This window comes from Amphibalanus amphitrite, unplaced genomic scaffold (genome assembly GCF_019059575.1).
Source record: "Amphibalanus amphitrite isolate SeventyFive unplaced genomic scaffold, NRLGWU_Aamphi_draft 000080F_arrow, whole genome shotgun sequence".
NCBI classification, from domain to species: Eukaryota; Metazoa; Arthropoda; class Thecostraca; order Balanomorpha; family Balanidae; genus Amphibalanus; species Amphibalanus amphitrite.
This window is the reverse complement of record NW_024881576.1, coordinates 785,087-804,508: the sequence shown is the minus strand read 5'-3', so window position 1 is coordinate 804,508 and position 19,422 is coordinate 785,087. Positions and strand designations below refer to the sequence as shown.

Here is a 19,422-nt window from a genome sequence, read left to right as displayed (position 1 = left end):
ACTTTTCCGTTCCTGTAAATCAATTTTACCCGCGGCCACCTCGCTTCATTGCTGAGCAGCGAATAACGCATGTAGATGGCGAGACCGAACATATAAAAATCTGTGTTACAGGATGTTAGTGCTGATATTGTGTAGTTGTTACATGCATGACCAAGCCATTGTAGTCAGCAAGCAGCGGATGACGATAGCGGTTTCGTCTGCGACCATCCGGCCGTGGGCCATATCTCCTCATAGCGCGTCCGGCACAACTGCCGAGCCATAACTGCGCGAGCCCAACCCTGGACGAGAAAAGGGGCACGCGAGACTCGGGTCAGGCCGGCTGCTCGGCGCAAAGTACAGAAGACATTCACACGCTCCATCGGCGATTCATGTCTCAAAGCAAACACTGGACCAAGTGATACGCGCGATAGGCTGCAAATTATTCATTTGCAACGCTTTCAATGGTGACATTATCAATGTATTTCGAAGTCATGTAACACAAGTCACAACTCCGGAGGTGGGAAAAACAACAGAAAAGACAAAAATGAATTGAACGGCCGGCGACTTGATTCTAGTCCCCAAGAAATTCTTACTTAGTGATAGTTCGAGATATCAACCACGGTGCCAGACACAACACCAAGCCCCCTCCATGACGCAAACATCTCAAATTCCCACACAGCACAGCATCCAAGCGTTACATCAGGATCCCAATAATTGTCCGATGGTTGCTCCTGAACAGATACTGCAGCAGGACCGGGACGTCGCGTCAAAGCACACGGCCGGCCACAGTTCTACACAGGCGCATACGGCTGTCGCAATTTCAGTACGCCGCACCATTGCACGCGGCTGTCGCTAAGCAGTAACGAAACCCCCAGGCTTCCAAGTCGCCAATGGCCGATATGGTCATAAAGCAACAGGCCTTCCCTATTATTACGGCTGATATGGTGTGGTACACATACACGTTACAGCAAGCATGAGCCTCACAACTGCTTGCTTCGTAATCATATGGCACGTCGCATAAAGCACGATAATGGATATTTGACACAGTAACAAAAGGCGACCCTATACCCAATTAATCAGTATAGCACGTCTCCGCAATGTACGTTACTTCTACGCAGGCAACATTACAACAAGATTCACCCCAATACGGTGAGATAAACAAACAAATCGCATAGCAGAAACTAATTAAAGATCGCTTCAATAAGCCAATACACAACTACGGCGCTGGCATACAACTTATCATAGCAATTTCGCTTAGGTATAAGCAATGCGTTGAGTAGAGGGTCATTATCAAATATCAAGCACGGTTACACCAGCAAATATATAGTAGCTTTACAAAACATTAAAAACAATACAGCAGCCGCTGAGCGGCACACTTAAAGTTAACAAAATAACATCAACACAGGCCGAATCGACGGCAGTTCCTTCGTAGTACATGTAGACCACGTGTGGCCAATGTTCCAACGGGTAGCCTCTATACATGAGTCCTCGGGCCCGATGGAATTTATATTCAGATCACGGGCGACGTAGGAACCGACGCATTCGTTTAGATCCATCACAATAGTCATTAGTCACTTCGTAGATACTGCTTCACCAAACACACAGACTCCAGCATGGTTGGGACTCATCATCAGTTCAGACATTCATCAGATCATCAGTTCTTGGGTAGATGTACAATGTACATTTTATGCCCCGCCCTCACTGGGCCCCTTTAGCATACAAAACCAAGCCCCCAACCCTCTCCGCTCCACCGTCCGACCCGAGCGGAGACGGCCCATTTTATTGAGAGAGGGGTGGGCGTATATCAGTAACCGTTACAGGTATCGTTTACCAAAGGTCGATACCCGCGCGGCCCGCTCATGGAGCACCCGCGCCGTTTCGATGCTTAGTAACCACCCGGCCGTGCCGGGCCCGCTCTGGTCGACCCCGCCGGGTCTGCTGACCGACCGGGCCGGGTCTGCTCTGCCCCACCGGGACTTCCCGGAGGCCTGTGCGGCAGGAAGGCGAGTGCTCCGAGGCACAGGAAGGCATCGCGCTCCGCTCACCGCTCGGTGCTGTCTCCACTGGAACAACAAGGCACGGACGGCGTCAGCTGGGGTGCGGCACAGACGGCGTCAGCTGTACGACACAAACAGTGTCAGCGGTATAATAGCATAGATGGCCACTTTGTTAAACGACAATATGCATACTTGACAGACCGAACGAATACATACAATACTAAAAACACTTCAACAGATCATCATTTAACTTAACAAGGAAAACTTAAAAAGCCTTTATTAGCCGAAAGCTGCGCTGCGCAGTTAGCATCCAGCGTTGAATTTATCGCCCAAGCTTTAAGTTTGCCTTGCCGTTCGACCAATTAGTTGCTAGCTCCAACGCCACTGGCTCAACACAACCGGTGACTCACCCGCTAGGCAGGGGCCGCCCGTCCGGCAGCGGGAGTCCCTTGTCCCTGATCAGCTCCTCGAGTCGGGTGCAGTACTCGCGCCACTGGTCCAGCTCGTGCTGCACCTTGTAGCGCGCCTCTCGCTCCTGCTCCAGCTTGTGCTCAGAGTGGCGACGGACCGACATCACCATACCTGGTGATGGAACGAAACAGTCACCAGCGGAACCAGGAACAGAACAACAAATGCGTCGGAAAACGCAAGAACAGGGAGAGCATGTTACAGGCACGTTCCTTTATTCTTAAAGGGACCCTCCCACCTTAACATTAGATTTGAGTTGAGATAGCCAAAATGGGGTCCCTGGCTCACAATTACCGGTTTCGGCACTCACAACATCGAGAAATGCCTTAAATCGGAAATATTGAATTTCAAAATTGCAGCATTTTGATTCAGAGGGGCTAATGCTTAGGAATACCCCTCTGAATGTGTGACGTCAGCACAAATATCTAACGATTTTTAAATGTTTTACTAAAACGTTTTGTAGCACGCGGTGGTATATGCTATTTGCGCGCAACATCTGCGCAAACGCCGCACTTCTAAAATAAAGTCGCTAGAAACAGCGGAGATCCCAAAAAAGAAGACAAAAGTGAAAGTCTAATATCTTGAAAACCGGTGAATATTTTTCGGTGAAATTTGGTAGATATTCGTTTTCGCTCTTTCTGAACCGAGCGACATCACTTTCATGCCAATTCATAGACTTTTTTGAAGGTGGGAGGGTCCCTTTAAGTACCTATGCGTGTGCCAGGGATTTGTACAACACCTACGCGTAAAATAGTGGTTATCACCGGTAACAATATATACGTTCTTTCATCGTTGAATATGCGCGCACCGGGGTTCTCATCGCTGAGCGTGCGTATTCCGTGGTTCTCACAGCTCACTATATTCATTGCCATAGATAACATGAATCTGTTCAATAGATTCATGTTATCTATGTCATTGCGTATCTCGGGGTTCTTACCGCTGAGTATGCGAGTGACGCGCCACAGCCGCAGCACGATGATGAGCCCGGCGCCGTTGATGGGTCCCACCGAGTGTCGGAACGCCACATCCAGCGAGAAGGAGACGATCACCACCAGCGCGTCAAACAGCTCCCACGGCATGCGGAAGTACTCCAGACGGTACACGTACAGCTTCACCGGGATCTCCAGCAGGAACAGAGACAGGATCGCGATCGAGATGTTGTGCAGCACCTGGCCAGCGGGGCGGGGGCGGAGCGGTCATTGTCAGAGTACGGCTGACCGGGGACTCGAGCCAGTCGGGAACGAAAAGCGAGAGAACTAAGCCAACGACCTTCACCTATTATGACGATAAATAGCCGCGAGTGGGTAGTATCAGACGGATATCTGAAGTCAAATTACATATCGGAAAAGACTGAAAGAAGGCTTGCCTTTCTAATAACTAAAATACCATTCCAGCAGATGACCAAAACCACGTGTACAACTTCCTCTTTTTTAATCGCTCGTTACTAGCGGAATATAGGAAAACAAAACTTTTACAGATACTACAACCATTCAAACAGATCAGGATTACAGCAAATATCATGCTAAGCGTGTCATGTGACAGTACACAAATAATCATAGCGACCCATAAAACTCCGACTTACCGGTACCATTCGGTTGCTGCGTGACAAAAAGGTCATTTTTAGAATTCAAAGTTAGGTAGGTATGTGAAGCGTAAATGTTTGGTACTTGGAAAATAACTTAGAAAAATGCAACTTTGAGTATCATGGAGCACAGTTATAGCTAACTCGCAGATAAGCCAGCAGATAACATTAAAATTCACATAAATATCCAAATTAGTAAGGCATATGAAAACCCTGTGATCATCAGCTGACGACGTACCGTCTTCACGACGTGACTTCCCTCGGCTGAGGCTATCTCCAGGTCGATCAGCAGCTCAGCGATAACGCAGATGCAGTCCAGAATCACCAGAGCAATCACGACCGTCTGAGAGAGGAAACATCGCGGTGTTTGGTGAGCACTGCTGCGGACAGTATAAAAAGGCAAGAACAAAGATAACCAATTCAGGCAACAAATCACAGCTAAGTGAAAATAGCTGAAACACAAGCAGGATCACCTGTTTTCTTGACAGAGACCACTTCAAGACAGGAATGCTGATTTTTTTGCCAACATCTGCAGCGAACAGTCCACCACCGGCACAGCGCTAACATGATGCGACAGCTGCTCCCAGGGGAGGGGCGTAGTACGGCCACAGCATTGCACCGGCTGTACTCACCTGGTACCGGTAGGAGTGGACCAGGTGCGCCAGCCGCTCTCGGGCGGTGGCGTACGGCCGCAGCTCTCCGGAGCCGCCGCCGCCCCCCGGGCCGCTATCGGTGGCACCGGGGCCGTCAGCGATCTTCACCCGGAGCTCATTGGCGAGCTGCTGGTGGCCGTCCAGGACAGACGAGACCGCTGGCGGGGTGGCAGCCATATTCTCACACTAAAAACTGCTGGGCAATGAGGGGTAGAGGCAGGGATTTAGTGGAGTGTTCTTGTTCTGTGCTTGTAATCAACTGTCATACCACTGGTTAATTTTTGATGGGTGAAGTAATCTGATCCCAGTTTGCAAAGTATGGCAATTTCGACGAGATCTCGTCGGTGCGGACTTGTTCGGCTGGTGCGGAGTTGGTGCGGTGCGGCGCGGATTTGGCTTGGTGCGGTGCGGATTTAGTGAAGTGCGGTGCGGAATTGACTTAATGACGGACATGACAGACCAGACGAGATAGATGAGGAAAATCGAGAAAAAAATTGGTGGAGCTTCAACATCACGTCATTCAGTGTGCTCTCGTAATTCAGTGTGCTTTCAGTCTCGGGTCTAAATGAGTGTGCGGTGGTCAGAACGGACTGCCAGTGCTGGTGGTCCCATCAATCACGTGGGATGCCCGTAAGTTCGCACTCTCTGCACTGTTGAAGCTCGAAACGCACCGCTCGTCTCTGCGAGGCGCCGGCGGTAGAGTGAGAGAGATAAGCACGGCCGATGAGAGTGAGACTTGAGAGGGATTCAAGATTTGTATGGTGGATGAGAGGGCCAGAAAATCACCACTCCGCCGCTTCAAGCAGTCAAATGCAAACGATTTCTCAGGAACGTTCGACGCAGCTAACGGGTTGCATTGAAAAAATCTGATTTTGCTGCATCCTGCGCTCGGCGGCATTCGTAAACGAGATGCACTCGGCTCATGAAGCGGTTTCGGTGCATATCTTTTGTACTCTCAGAGTGTACTCTTTGGTCCAGATTTTCCGGCTCTATTCGAAGGATTGGTGCGGATTATGAACTTACGCCAGTGTACCTCGTCGACCTGTGAGCCAGACTGTGATCATCAAAATGTCTGTAACATCCCTACATAGATTAGAGGGTAGACAATGTAGCAGTGTGAATTAACAAGGTATGTAGGAAAAATCCTGAGCAAACCAATTGCATAAATGTATTGCTTTTCTTTTTTTGTAAGCTTAAGGCACAATCAAATCACTTCACAGAAATACATTTGTACCTAATTTTTAATTACGAGCGAGCGAGCGCAGCGAGCGAAGCGAGTCTTTTCAATATAACGGAAAAATCTCAGTATGAGCGGCCCGGCCCGGCCCGGCCTGTAACGCTTTTGAGAGGCTTATATCTCAGCAACCGCTGGACCGATTGGCCTGTGGTCTTTTTTGCTGGGTAGCCCCATCCCTTCTACCCCGTAATTGACTACTTTTGATACATCTCAGTGACCGTCGTGGCACGTGCCACGTGAAAAGCCAAGGGTGTTCAAGCTGTTTTGCAAAAGTAGTTATTTTGAGAGGCTCATATCTCAGCAGCCGCTTGGGCGATTGACTAGCGGTAATTTTTGTAGGGTAGCAGCATCCCTTCTACCAAAAATAGGATACTCTCCAGATGCATGTGGGTCACCCCCAGTGCACGTGCAAAATACAACAATAAGAGGTGTCAAATTTGTTCCCATTTCAATAACTCGGTAATTACTGGGGCGATTTCGCTGAAACTTGGCATACAGGTAGGCATCCACCAGGCAATGCATTCCCATGTGTTGCGGTTAAGGTGCTACTGCACGTGCGCACGTGCAGGGGGCGCTTCCAGATCTCGAGAACGGCTAGGCCGATTGCGCTCAAATTTGGTACACGGTTGGGGACCAGTTAGTAGGGTGCCGTGCAAAAGTCAGTTTGGACCCCGTTTGCACGTGCGCACGTGCAGAATGCCGCTTCCAGATCTCAGGAACGGCTGGGCCGATTGCGTTCAAATTTGGTACACCACTAGTGACCGGTTAGAAGGGTGCTTTGCGCAAGCCCGTTGGAAGTACCCTCTCGCCCTTCCGCACGTGGAGCCTGCAGGGCTCACTATCTCGCCCGCTCGTTCTTCGCCCAAAAGGCGTTTTACTGGTATTATTACGAGCGAGCGAGCGCAGCGAGCGAAGTGAGTCTTTTCCATGTCTTTTCAATATAACGGAAAAAATCTCAGTATGAGCGGCCCGGCCCGGCCCGGCCTGTAACGCTTTTGAGAGGCTTATATCTCAGCAACCGCTGGACCAATTGGCCTGCGGTCTTTTTTGCTCCGTAGCCCCATTCCTTCTACCCCGTAATTGACTACTTTTGATACATCTCAGTGACCGTCGTGGCACGTGCCACGTGAAAAGTCAAGGGTGTTCAAGCTGTTTTGCAAAAGTAGTGATTTTGAGAGGCCCATATCTCAGCAGCCGCTTGGGCGATTGTCTTGCGGTAATTTTGTAGGGTAGCTGCATCCCTTCTACCAAAGGTCGGATATTCTTGATCTAAGTGAGGGACCCCCACTGCACGTGCAAAATGCAAAAAGAAGAGGTGCCAAATTTGTTCCCATTTCAATAACTCGGTAATCACTGGGGCGATTTCGCTGAAACCAAGATACCTATAAGAAACAGGTAGGTCCGATGTTTTGAGTAAAGCCCAGTAAAGCCCTGGTGACGTCACTGACATTTCTTATATGGATAATTTCGCCCATAAGGAAAATATTTTACATACGAAAATTTGTATTTCATTAGGAAAAAATACATTCTATCAATTTCATCATGAAACTTATATAATTTAATTAAAAAACTTGAAATCCTTTGAGTGCTTGTCCCAACCCCTGCTATACCTTTGGTCACGTGACTTCCATGATAAACTTTGCGTTTTGCAATATTATGACTTAAACAGAAGCAATAAATGTTACAAGCGTATTATTTATGATGTTTTAGGCAGCAATCGTGTAATAACATCCTTGAATTATATACATTCTGCTTAAAAGAGGTCACGTGATGTTACCAGATTGTGCTCGGACAGCATTTTCTTAAACTTCGATTTTGAGTACTTTTTACCTTCATTGAGTCCTAATAACGGACGTTTTTAGTTATAAAATGAAGCAATGAATCTATTGAGGGCAAAATTTAATCATTTTTGCACTTTCAAGCCGGGCTATCCTGGCATGAACTTCGGCCGGTTTGTGTGTGAAGCCTATGGTGAAGGGAAAACTTCACGCCCGGCTGACGTCACAGACCTCGGCTACCAAATCGTGTCCGGTGGGGGTCGGCTGAAACTTGGCATACAGGTAAGTAGGCACCCACCAGGCAATGCATTCCCATGTGTTGCGGTTAGCGTGCTACTGCATGTGCGCACGTGCAGGGGCGCTCCCAGATCTCGAGAACGGCTGGGCCGATTGCGCTCAAATTTGGTACACGGTTGGAGACCAGTTGGTAGGGTGCCGTGCAAAAGTCAGTTTGGACCCCTTTTGCACATGCGCACGTGCAGAATGCCCCTTCCAGATCTCAGGAACGGCTGGGCCGATTGCGTTCAAATTTGGCACACCGCTAGCGACCGGTTAGAAGGGTGCTTTGCACAAGCCCGTTGGAAGTACCCTCTGGCCCTTGCGCACGTGCAGGGCTCACTATCTCGCTCGCTTGTTCTTTGCCCAAAAGGCGTTTTACTGGTTGCATAGTTAAGTAGGTAATATCAAAGCTCATCAAGGTCATGTTCTCTGTGATTTCATGCTCATCGTGCTTGGATATTGATATCATTATGGCTTATGACATCTAGTATTTTACGCCTTGATATTGATATGATCCATGAATACAGATATCTACCTACACCTTTAACCCTCGCCCGCACATGCCATTTTCCCATCCTAGAACGCACATGGGGGGGGGGGGGTGGTTGCCACCCCCCCCGCGCCATTTCGTTCCTGTTGGAGATAGAGCTTAGCAGTAAAGACCAAAAAGATTCTTTGGGAAGAGACGAATCCAATGATACCCAGTTTTACCTTCTCAGGTCAGTCATTGACCTTCCAGGTCAGGTCAAACTAAAAAAATGTTGCTGTTTTGGGTCACCGTTGGATATCAAGTGCGCTGCTTATCAAATACCGATGACGATGCTGTTTTCTGGTGCCAAGCCAGCTATAACCTCTTTGTCACACTATCTGACCAGAATTTTGCTGCTGAGGTCATTTCAGGTCAAGTTAGGTCAAGGTCAATTATATGTGTTTGTATGTTTGTGTGTGTCTGTGTGTATACTGATGTGTGCACCGATTGTTTTTGGGTCAATATCACATGAAATCATGATCTGAGAAGCTTTTACCAAAAATGCAGTCAAAAAACTTCACAAAAAGAAAATTCAGCTTGCCTAAAACGCAATTATCTTAGATGACCTAGGTTGACCTTGACCCTGACCTTGACCCCTGTACATCGTCGAACAACATGTTCCATGATAGGTGGGAGGTAAGACTGGCAAAAAAGGCCGAAATCAGGGTGTCAAAAGCTCACAAGGCCCATGGCAAACGCAAGATGTTGAGAATTGGCCATTTGGGTCATGACATGACCTGAAAAACAAGGTCATATCTCCGAAACCGAAAATCACAGAAACTTGAAATTTTCAGTGGACATCAAGAAAGGATAGACGAGCAGCTATACGAAAAATCAGCCTTCTAGCTCTAAAGATGTTGAGTGCAGAGCAGAAAGACTGCCTGGGGGGGGTGGCAACCACCCCCCCCATGTGCGGGCGAGGGTTAATACCTGAGTCTGAGATAATGGTGGGACTCACCCAAAATTATTACTGAATCTACCCCAAATTACCCTATAAAAATGCAGATAAATCAAAATGCAACGAGCTATGCGACTGCGACACATCAAACGACAACATCAACGCCAGCAACGCAAAAAACAACATACACAGGCAGCCAAGTTGAAGTTGTTGTTTCGTTGTTTTGGGCTGGGTGGATTTTGGTTTTGGGTATCTGTAAGAATCTTGGTTTTGGGTTAGGGCGTGTAGCAACCTCAGTGCCTCAGGCAAGACAACAGGCAGCAACACGAGTGCACGGTAGAGAACTCACGAGTGTTGTTGGAGCACGAGTTGTGATGAGTTCAATGCAAGTTCATGTCAAGTGTCATGTGTCAACGATATGCCCACAGCACTGCGACCATTGCGACGAAATAGTCTGTTCGCCGCCCATAGAACATTTGTCGATCAGGCACGTCTTGTACAAAGTCTTGTAGAGCTGCAAGCTGCTATATTTATTATTTAAAAATAAGAATTCAAAGACTTCTTTGTCCAATGAAAAAGTACAACTCAGAGTAACATAGCTCTTCAATATTTACTTCTAAACTTTTTTGACTGACGCTCAAGAAAAGGAAATCTTTTTCACGCAAAGTGAGGTGATAGAAATATGGACACAATCATCTTCGAACCAATGAAATTAATTGTGAACATCTGAAGGCAGCCTGACTGAAACACAATTCTAAATGTAAGTTAAAGGGACCCTCCCACCTTAACATTAGATTTGAGTTGAGATAGCCAAAATGGGGTCCCTGGCTCACAATTACCGGTTTCGGCACTCACAACATCGAGAAATGCCTTAAATCGGAAATATTGAATTTCAAAATTGCAGCATTTTGATTCAGAGGGGCTAATGCTTAGGAATACCCCTCTGAATGTGTGACGTCAGCGCAGATATCTAATGATTTTTAAATGTTTGACTAAAACGTTTTGTAGCACGCGGTGGTATATGCTATTAGCGCGCAACATCTGCCGCAAACGCCGCACTTCTAAAATAAAGTCGCTAGAAACAGCGGAGATCCCAAAAAAGTAAACAAAAGTAAAAGTCTTATATCTTGAAAACCGGTGAATATTTTTCGGTGAAATTTGGTAAATATTCGTTTTCGCTCTTTCTGAACCGAGCGACATCACTTTCATGCCAATTCATAAACTTTTTTGAAGGTGGGAGGGTCCCTTTAATGCCACTAAAAAATCATCAGGTACACCTACCAGTATACGACGCATGAGCAAGGGAAGTGTAAAAGTAAACAAAGTAACGTTCTTTGAATTCTGATTTATTGAAGTTCCAAGTACCTAATCTACGTTAACATGAACAATTCTGAACTCTTTTATCATCATACATATTCAAACCGCTTGCTGCTGCACCATTACGAATTGAAATAAGGTATGCGCTAGGCGTGTATGCCTTGCTCAGACGCACGTTTTCTGAGCGTCGTTCCATAGCTTTGGCCACTCGCACTGCATGCGTACGGCGATTCCATCTTGACAGTAGTAAAAGTAACGTGGGTCGGTCGGATCAGCGAACAAACCATTAGGCAGTGGGCAGACAAAATCGGGGCCAGGCGAGGGGGAAGTAGTCGGCTGTGGGGGCTGCGGGTTACGGACAAAAGTACGTATCGCTAAAGTACGTAGGACAAAAGTACGTAAGCAAAAGTACGTAGGATTAAAGTACGTATCGCAAAAGTACGTACAGTATAAAGTACGTATGGACAAAAGTACGTCAGGGACAAAAGTACGTATCGCAGAAATACGTACAATATAAAGTACGCATGGACAAAAGTACGTCAAGGACAAAAGTACGTATCGCAGAAGTACGTACAGTATAAAGTACGTATGGACAAAAGTACGTCAGGGACAAAAGTACGTATCGCAAAAGTACGTAGGGTATAAAGTACGTATGGACAAAAGTACGTCAGGGACAAAAGTACGTATCGCAAAAGTACGTAGGGTATAAAGTACGTATGGACAAAAGTACGTCACGGACAAAAGTACGTATAGCTAATGTACGTAGGGTAAAAAGTACGTATGGACAAAAGTACGTCACGGACAAAAGTACGTATCGCAGAAGTACGTAGGGTATAAAGTACGTATGGACAAAAGTACGTCACGTACAAAAGCCTACGCATAGCAAATGTACGTAGGGTATAAAGTAGGGTAGCCTTGGGCAAGACGCCACAGATAATTTATTTTGCTACATAGGTACCTACTTTTGTCTCACATCACCTGGAAGGCCAAATTTGTGCTCAATGTGTTCTTTGGACATTTTACTTTAAATTCCACCCCTCAAATTCATTCACTTATGATTGGACTCCCAGCTAGGAAGTGCTTTGTGAAGCAACTGCAAATGGGGCATTTTCCCCAACCCCAGGGCAAAACACCCCACGGCCTGAGGCAAGAAGCCCCATACACTAGATCAGTGGTCGGCAGGTCATTCGGGGTCGTGCCCCCTTTTTGGGCGCCAGGCAGGGCCATTACCCCCACCTACCAGACCCCATTGCTGACACAACTATGTTTACTGAAATTCCATACCGTCCTGGAACTCTTTGGGTATTTGTGCATTTCCAATGCATCACATTTAAAACATGACACTTCCTCCACAAAACATTTAATGCCTGTATCCCAGTAGCGGCGGAACACCTTCAATTAAGGGGGAGGGGGGGGGGAGCACTGCCGACTTTTGGTCCCATTCTTTCCATGCAACGCCCATAGGGCTAATGTTAAAATGCAAAAATCAAAGGGTGCACGGTGCCCCGGTGCCCTCCCCGTTCCGCCGCCTATGCTATATCCCATTTAACCCTTGTACGTATAGGGGCGGCGGGTGGTTTTTCGTTAAAAGCTCACGTAAAAGGCATTGGATCACGACCAAATTGTACCCTCGAGCCCATATTTTTTTTTTCACCAGCCCGGAAAATATCATGACCTGAGACCAGTTTTACCAACAGAAAAATAACCGCCTGCCGGAATTTTTGCCTCAAGACCGCTTCACATACGGAGCGTAAACGCGATGGGCTCGTAAGCGGATAGGGCTTTACCGTTTACGCTCCATATGTGAAACGATCTTTAGGCAAAAATTCCGGCAGGCGGCTATTTTTCTGTTGGTAAAACTGGCCTCTGGACCCATAATGACCGTTGGCTTATGAGCTTTTTATGGAGATCATCTTGAGCCATAAAATCTCACTTCAAGAAGTTATAGCGGGTCCCGATTTTCTCGACACTTATCATTGCCCTCTTGAATGAGACGGAATGACCAAGGACCTTAAAAATGGGCAGCAGCGGCTTCCTATGGTCACGGGTAGCACGCTCGTCTTTTTTTTATGCACAACTCCATATCAGAGTCCGAGAGGCCGCGGGGGTCCGATCGACTCCTCCCCCTTACGTTAGCGGCTGTTGAAACGCCAACAGACGGGCGACGGTTAAAAGTTGCAGCTGCTTTTGAACGACTGTACGGAGGGGTGAGATGGTGAGGCGAGCAGGTACATACGTGAAAGTTGGTATCTAATCAATAGTGTGCTGTGCCTTTGGCCTGGGCTAATCTTTGAACCCTGGGATGCAACAGTCACGATGGCTCCATCACTGGAGCTACAAACTCTAAAAAGATAGGCTTTCTCAGAATCCCTCATTACCCCCACCGAAAGGGCTCCATTACCGCCAAAGGGGGCATACCCCACCATTTGCCGACCCCTGCACTAGATTAACAGAAGAGAGGATCTTTCCCCAGAACCCTGCCAGTTCCGAGAAACATCGGTGAGGCGTTTTACCTCGGCGGGGCGACTTGCCCCGGTCTACCCTACGTATGGACAAAAGTACGTCACGGACAAAAGTACGTATAGCAAATGTACGTAGGGTATTAAGTACCTACGTACCCCACCCTTGGGTTAAGTTGATCAATGTGTAATACCTTTCTGATTCTTTATTTAATGAGCATTTGTTACAAGGCATAGCAAAATTTATTGATGAGTAAATGGGCGAAATGGACAAAGCTATATTATTTGGTATATGAATTTATCATGAGTTCCCTGCAGTATGGCAACAGAGCAGCAATAAAGAAAAAGTGGCCCAACTTACACGACTATACCCTACTTCTAACATACGTACTTTATACACTACGTACTTTGGCATACGAACCGTACGTACTTTTGGCATACGTACTTTTTACACTACGTACTTTTGCATACGAACTTTTGCGTACGAACATTTGCGTACGTACTTTTGGCATACGTACTTTATACACTACGTACTTTTGCATACGTACTTTTGCGTACGAACACTTGCGTACGTACTTTTGGCATAGTTACTTTATACACTACGTACTTTTGCATACGAACTTTTGCGTACGAACATTTGCGTACGTACTTTTGGCATACGTACATTTTACACTACGTACTTTTGCATACGTACTTTTGCGTACGAACATTTGCGTACGTACTTTTGGCATACGTACTTTATGCACTACGTACTTTTTCATACGTACTTTTGCGTACGAACATTTGCGTACGTACTTTTGACATACGTACTTTATACACTACGTACTTTTGCATACGTACTTTTGCGTACGAACATTTGCGTACGTACTTTTGGCATACGAACTTTATCGCCTACGTATATTTGCGTACGAACATTTGCATACGTACTTTTGTCCTACGTACTTTAGCGATACGTACTTTAGTCCTAAAATCGGGGGCTGCGGCGTTGTGGTGCTAAGGTCCTCAGGAGATGTAGGCGGCGCTGTGGTAGCGCGAGGAGTAGTTGTAGGTGGCGCTGGTGAGGTGGAAGTCTGCTCTGGCGAGGTCCTCGGCGGCTCCGTGGTCGTGTCGGCCGGGGTGGTGGTGGGAGCGGGCCTAGAGGTCGCCTCAGTAGTGGTGCCCGCGGAGGACGTCGGAGCCAGCGTGGTCTCGTCTGTTGGAATACATTTGCACCCATTGGTCAGGGATCAGCCGCAGCCGCAACTCAATTTGACCCTCGAGTCTGTGAGTGTGGTCCATGTTGTGTGCTGACTGCTGTGTATAAACAGGAGCACCAGGAAAAGCGGTTTTCCATTGAATGAAGTTGAGAATGTCCCACAAGTCGAATTTAAAATATGAGGTAAGTAGACACGAGCCCACCTGATGCACGCCCCCTCTCCCCGACGCCCTCCCTCCCCGACGTCCGGGGCCGCACCAACCTGCCACGATGAGCCGGGCGTCTCGCGAGCTGACGTGCGAGGTGTTGGCCAGCGGCCAGCACGTCCAGAGGCCGTCGTGGCGCCGGTCGGCGTCCTCGATGAGTATGCTGCAGACGCGCTCGTGCTCGGGGAACAGGGCGCGCACCTTGTCCGGCGGCGCCACGTTGTAGAAGTGGTCGACGCCCAGCTGGGTGCCGGCGATGCGCCAGGCGCAGATGTCGCCCTGGCTGGCGGCAGTGAGCTCACAGTCGAGCTGTACGGTGCCGCCGGGCCGCACCCAGGCGTCCTGCGGCTCCAGGACGAACACCGAGCTGGTCTCGGAGTCGGCGCCAGAGCCGGCCGCACCTGTCGAACACAGTCCCGGCACATACTGAGCCTCTGTGACGAGTCGCAGTCACATGCCTTTAAACGCGCCTATAGCTCCTGTCAGACATGGTTAACAAGTACAGAAATGCAGCTATTTGCTGTATTTGAAGCCATAAATCTGCCATAAAATTTAGTGGAAGAGCTTTAAAAGAGCTATCGAATGTTTTGTCAACATGTAACTATTCGTTGACGAGGTTTGAGCCAATTTTTCAAAACGTTGTCACGAAATTGGGCTGATTTCACGCTTCAAGACCTCTGATAACCTTATCGTTGACCTTATAAAAAACTGACGTCCTTTTAATATCCGTTAATCGCTTGTTGCTGCGTTAGAAACATATAGGCTTTGAGGGAAAGTGCGTTAAGTACCTACTTGTATGGGAATATTACGATGGGATCACGTCCTCGCCCAGGCTGGCGTGATGACAAAAGTAAGCGAACATAATGCCATTGGAGGACATTTAAACATGTCTAAAGTGAAATAAATGCTTCGGCACATCAGCTTACCTGAGGTCAGGACGCAGATCAGAATACTGACGGCGATCGGTATCTCCATTGTCGCGGACCGGCGCTGCCGCTGCTCCGCCCGCCTCTGGTGCCGAGCTGAGTCTGTGGCTCAGGTGCTGACCGTGAGGCACTGACGGCTCTTACCGGGTCACGCATCACCACTAACGTCTCCCTACGCCCGCACGCGCTCCTATCTTATCGCAAAGATCATGCGAGCGGCGGACACAGTGGGTGGAATGCCGACGAATCCGCACTTAGGGCGTCTTGCTGCACCACTTGAAAAATGATGAAACCAATTCATCCGAACATCCGTTTTGATTATCTTTCAAGTGATTCGCCTACAAACTTGGTCGGAGAATGTCGCAGAGCTTTGTCGGCACGTTCGTAAAAAAGCACAATCTTTTAGTCGTTAAGGGATCTTGGCGTACTTCAATGATGGACAATGGATAATGAGCAGGTCGTCACCATTCGCGATCAACTGAGTCATAGACCTTTAATGGCATCGTCACAATTAAGGTACCTACCTCTCAGTTGTAACTTCTCCAATCTCCACCCAATCTCTGTTTCCTTTGTACCGTGCTCTTATGACATAAGTGGGCATGTATATTTACCTATGCAGTATGCAGGCCACAGTGTGCATGCAAAATCGCAACTAAAAAGATTTAAACGACCGACTTCAGTGACCGTAATATAGGTATAATCTGCTGTTTAGTATGCGACCACCGCCGACCATAGAAAAACGACTTATCATGCCTAAGGTCCACCGTTATGCGGAATGCGGCTGGTCATTGGATCATTCACAATTTCACACCACTCTCCGTTCAAGCAGTGTGTAGATGCTGCTGGTCCCCGTGACTCGTGACCAAAGCTCAGAAAATGAACGGTCATCGCCGCATTGTTGTGTAGGTATATCGAGGACGTTGGACCGGGACGAACGGTACCTGGGTGCAGCGACCATTTCACTACGCATGCATAGTTAATTGATAATCCTCGAAAATCGGTGCACACTTTTCGGTGAAATTTGGTAGATATTCATTTTCGCTCTTTCTGAACCACGGTAGTGCAGTACAGCACTTTAACGCCAATTTTTGAAGGTACTTGGAGGGCATGGGCGTAGGAACGGCTGAAATATTGTGGGTGCAATAAGTGCATGGGCGCAGAAATCCAACTAGTCCCGGGTTTCCCCTATACCTATAGGTAGGGCAAAATATCTTGAACTCGTCATATACTGCATGGGAAGAAGCATTGATGTGAGAAGGGTTTGGCTCCAGACTAGTGTGGGTGTAAAATGCATTGCCTGCACTTACTGGATAATTACTGTGAGTGCAGCTGTACCCATTGCGCCCATGGTTGTTCCTACGCCCATGGGGATCCCTTTAACGACATCACATGCGTACTTATTACCAGTAAAACGCCTTTCGGGCGAAGAACGAGCGAGCGAGATAGTGATCCTGCACGTGCGGAAGGGCGAGAGGGTACTTCCAACGGGCTTGTGCAAAGCATGCTTCTAACCGGTCGCTAGCGGTGTACCAAATTTGAACGCAATCGGCCCAGCCGTTCCTGAGATCTGGAAGCGGCATTCTGCACGTGCGCACGTGCAAACGGGGTCCAAAATGACTTTTGCACGGCACCCTACTAACTGGTCCCCAACCGTGTACCAAATTTGAGCGCAATCGGCCCAGCCGTTCTCGAGATCTGGAAATGCCCCCTGCACGTGCGCACGTGCAGTAGCACCCTAACCGCAACACATGGGAATGCATTGTCTGGTGGGTGCCTACCTGTATGCCAAGTTTCAGCGAAATCGCCCCAGCAATTACCGAGTTATTAAAATGGGAACAAATTTGACACCTCTTATTGTTGTATTTTGCACGTGCACTGGGGGTGACCCACATTCATCGAGAGCATCCTATTTTTGGTAGAAGAGATGTTGCTACCATACAAAAATTACCGCAAGTCAATCGCCCAAGCGGCTGCTGAGATATGAGCCTCTCAAAATCACTACTTTTGCAAAACAGCTTGAACACCCTTGACTTTTCACGTGGCACGTGCCACGGCGGTCACTTAGATGTATCAAAAGTAGTCAATTACGGGGTAGAAGGGATGGGGCTACCCAGCAAAAAAGACCGCAGGCCAATCGGTCCAGCGGTTGCTGAGATATAAGCCTCTCAAAAGCGTTACAGGCCGGGCCGGGCCGGGCCGGGCCGGGCCGGGCCGGGCCGGGCCGGGCCGCTCATACTGAGATTTTTCCGTTATATTGAAAAGACTCGCTTCGCTCGCTGCGCTCGCTCGCTCGTAACGAGCGAGCGAGCGCAGCGAGCGAAGCGAGTCTTTTCAATATAACGGAAAAATCTCAGTATGAGCGGCCCGGCCCGGCCCGGCCCGGCCTGTAACGCTTTTGAGAGGCTTATATCTCAGTAACCGCTGGGATGATTGGCCTGCGGTCTTTTTCGCTGGGTAGCCCCATCCCTTCTACCCTGTAATTGACTACTTTTGACGCATCTCAGTGACCGTCGTGGCACGTGCCACGTGAAAAGTCAAGGGTGTTCAAGCTGTTTTGCAAAAGTAGCGATTTCGAGAGGCTCATATCTCAGCAGCCGCTTGGGCGATTGTCTTGCGGTAAGTTTTGTAGGGAAGCTGCATCCCTTCTTCCAAAGGTCGGATACTCTTGATCTATGTGAGTGACCCCCATTGCACGTGCAAAATACAACAATAAGAGGTGTCAAATTTGTTCCCATTTTAATAACTCGGTAATTACTGTGGCGATTTCGCTGAAACTTGGCATACAGGTAAGTAGGCACCCACCAGGCAATGCATTCCCATGTGTTGCGGTTAGGGTGCTACTGCACGTGCGCACGTGCAGGGGGCGCTTCCAGATCTCGAGAACGGCTGGGCCGATTGCGCTCAAATTTGGTACACGGTTGGGGACCAGTTAGTAGGGTGCCGTGCAAAAGTCAATTTGGACCCCGTTTGCACGTGCGCACGTGCAGAATGCCGCTTCCAGATCTCAGGAACGGCTGGGCTGATTGCGTTCAAATTTAGTACACCGCTAGCGACCGGTTAGAAGGGTGCTTTGCGCAAGCCCGTTGGAAGTACCTTCTCGCCCTTCCGCACGTGCAGGGAAATCTATCTCGCTCGCTCGTTCTTCGCCCAAAAGGCGTTTTACTGGTATACGTTAAACTGCGCCGTTGGGGAGGGGGGATTTTACGCCCCCCCCCTCAGGTTTTTTTCGCAAATACAGTGGAATCTGCTTAATAAATCCACCTTGGTGACGAGGTGTTTTGGATTTATTAAGCGGTGGCTTTGTTAACCGGAGTCATTTATTTTATTTTAATTAAAAAACTCATGCATCGCAGCTGCACGTTCCGTTTTCCCGCATAACAAGCGTATAGGCTAACATTTCTCATTGCCTTGTTAATACAATTAAAGTGGGCCAGGGGCTTTGCCACTGGTGGTGGTGGGGTTACGGGGGTCCGGACCGCAAAAAAAATTGATTTTTGTAATGCAGCCTAATGTATAAAGGCAGGTTTTAGGGTTGGATATGCCCCCGAACCTGCGACCGTAGAGACTGTACTGCGGGAGCATGCCCCCATGAAAGGGACCAGTTCACACAGCAAAGCTGTCGCAGCGATTAATTAAGTCAACATATCCATCCACGATCACTCCCCGTCATGCCTGCTACGCCGACGAAACAGTCGAGCGTGCCTGCTTTGCGGGAACATTTCTCTGAAGTGCATAGCAATTGCGCTCTTGATAGCCCTCCTGATAACTCATCCTGATAACTTGATAACTCCTGTTCTTAGAACTTCAACTGCTGCAGACTGCTGCTCCAGCACGGTTCTTTAGGAGCAAGTTGGATGCCACATTTCGAATGGGGAGACGTTACTGCGGTCTTCGGAACTCCTAATGGCTTTATTAACCC

General features: G+C 48.2%; 2 protein-coding genes across 4 annotated transcripts; both read right to left on the bottom strand.

Annotated features, from left to right (window-relative positions):
- Positions 1 to 439: 439 nt before the first annotated feature.
- On the bottom strand, positions 440 to 9,846 carry LOC122379564 (voltage-gated hydrogen channel 1-like). 3 transcript variants are annotated; one of them, XM_043361851.1, is made up of 6 exons: positions 9,750 to 9,846; positions 4,659 to 4,872; positions 4,265 to 4,369; positions 3,382 to 3,613; positions 2,387 to 2,558; positions 440 to 2,042 (listed from the first exon to the last, which is right to left on the bottom strand). In XM_043361851.1, exons 2-6 carry the CDS (start codon positions 4,854 to 4,856, stop codon positions 2,021 to 2,023), a joined length of 729 nt encoding a protein of 242 aa, XP_043217786.1. In that variant the 5' UTR covers positions 4,857 to 4,872; positions 9,750 to 9,846; the 3' UTR covers positions 440 to 2,020. The 3 variants fall into 3 exon arrangements, with proteins under 3 accessions (XP_043217786.1, XP_043217788.1, XP_043217787.1); XM_043361853.1 differs by lacking the exon at positions 9,750 to 9,846 and adding an exon at positions 7,248 to 7,263; XM_043361852.1 differs by lacking the exon at positions 9,750 to 9,846 and adding an exon at positions 6,952 to 6,967.
- On the bottom strand, positions 4,866 to 16,089 carry LOC122379556. Its single transcript, XM_043361843.1, has 4 exons — positions 15,504 to 16,089; positions 14,634 to 14,978; positions 14,134 to 14,368; positions 4,866 to 4,872 (listed from the first exon to the last, which is right to left on the bottom strand). Exons 1-4 carry the CDS (start codon positions 15,550 to 15,552, stop codon positions 4,866 to 4,868), a joined length of 636 nt encoding a protein of 211 aa, XP_043217778.1. The 5' UTR covers positions 15,553 to 16,089.
- Between the last annotated feature and the right edge of the window lie 3,333 nt (positions 16,090 to 19,422).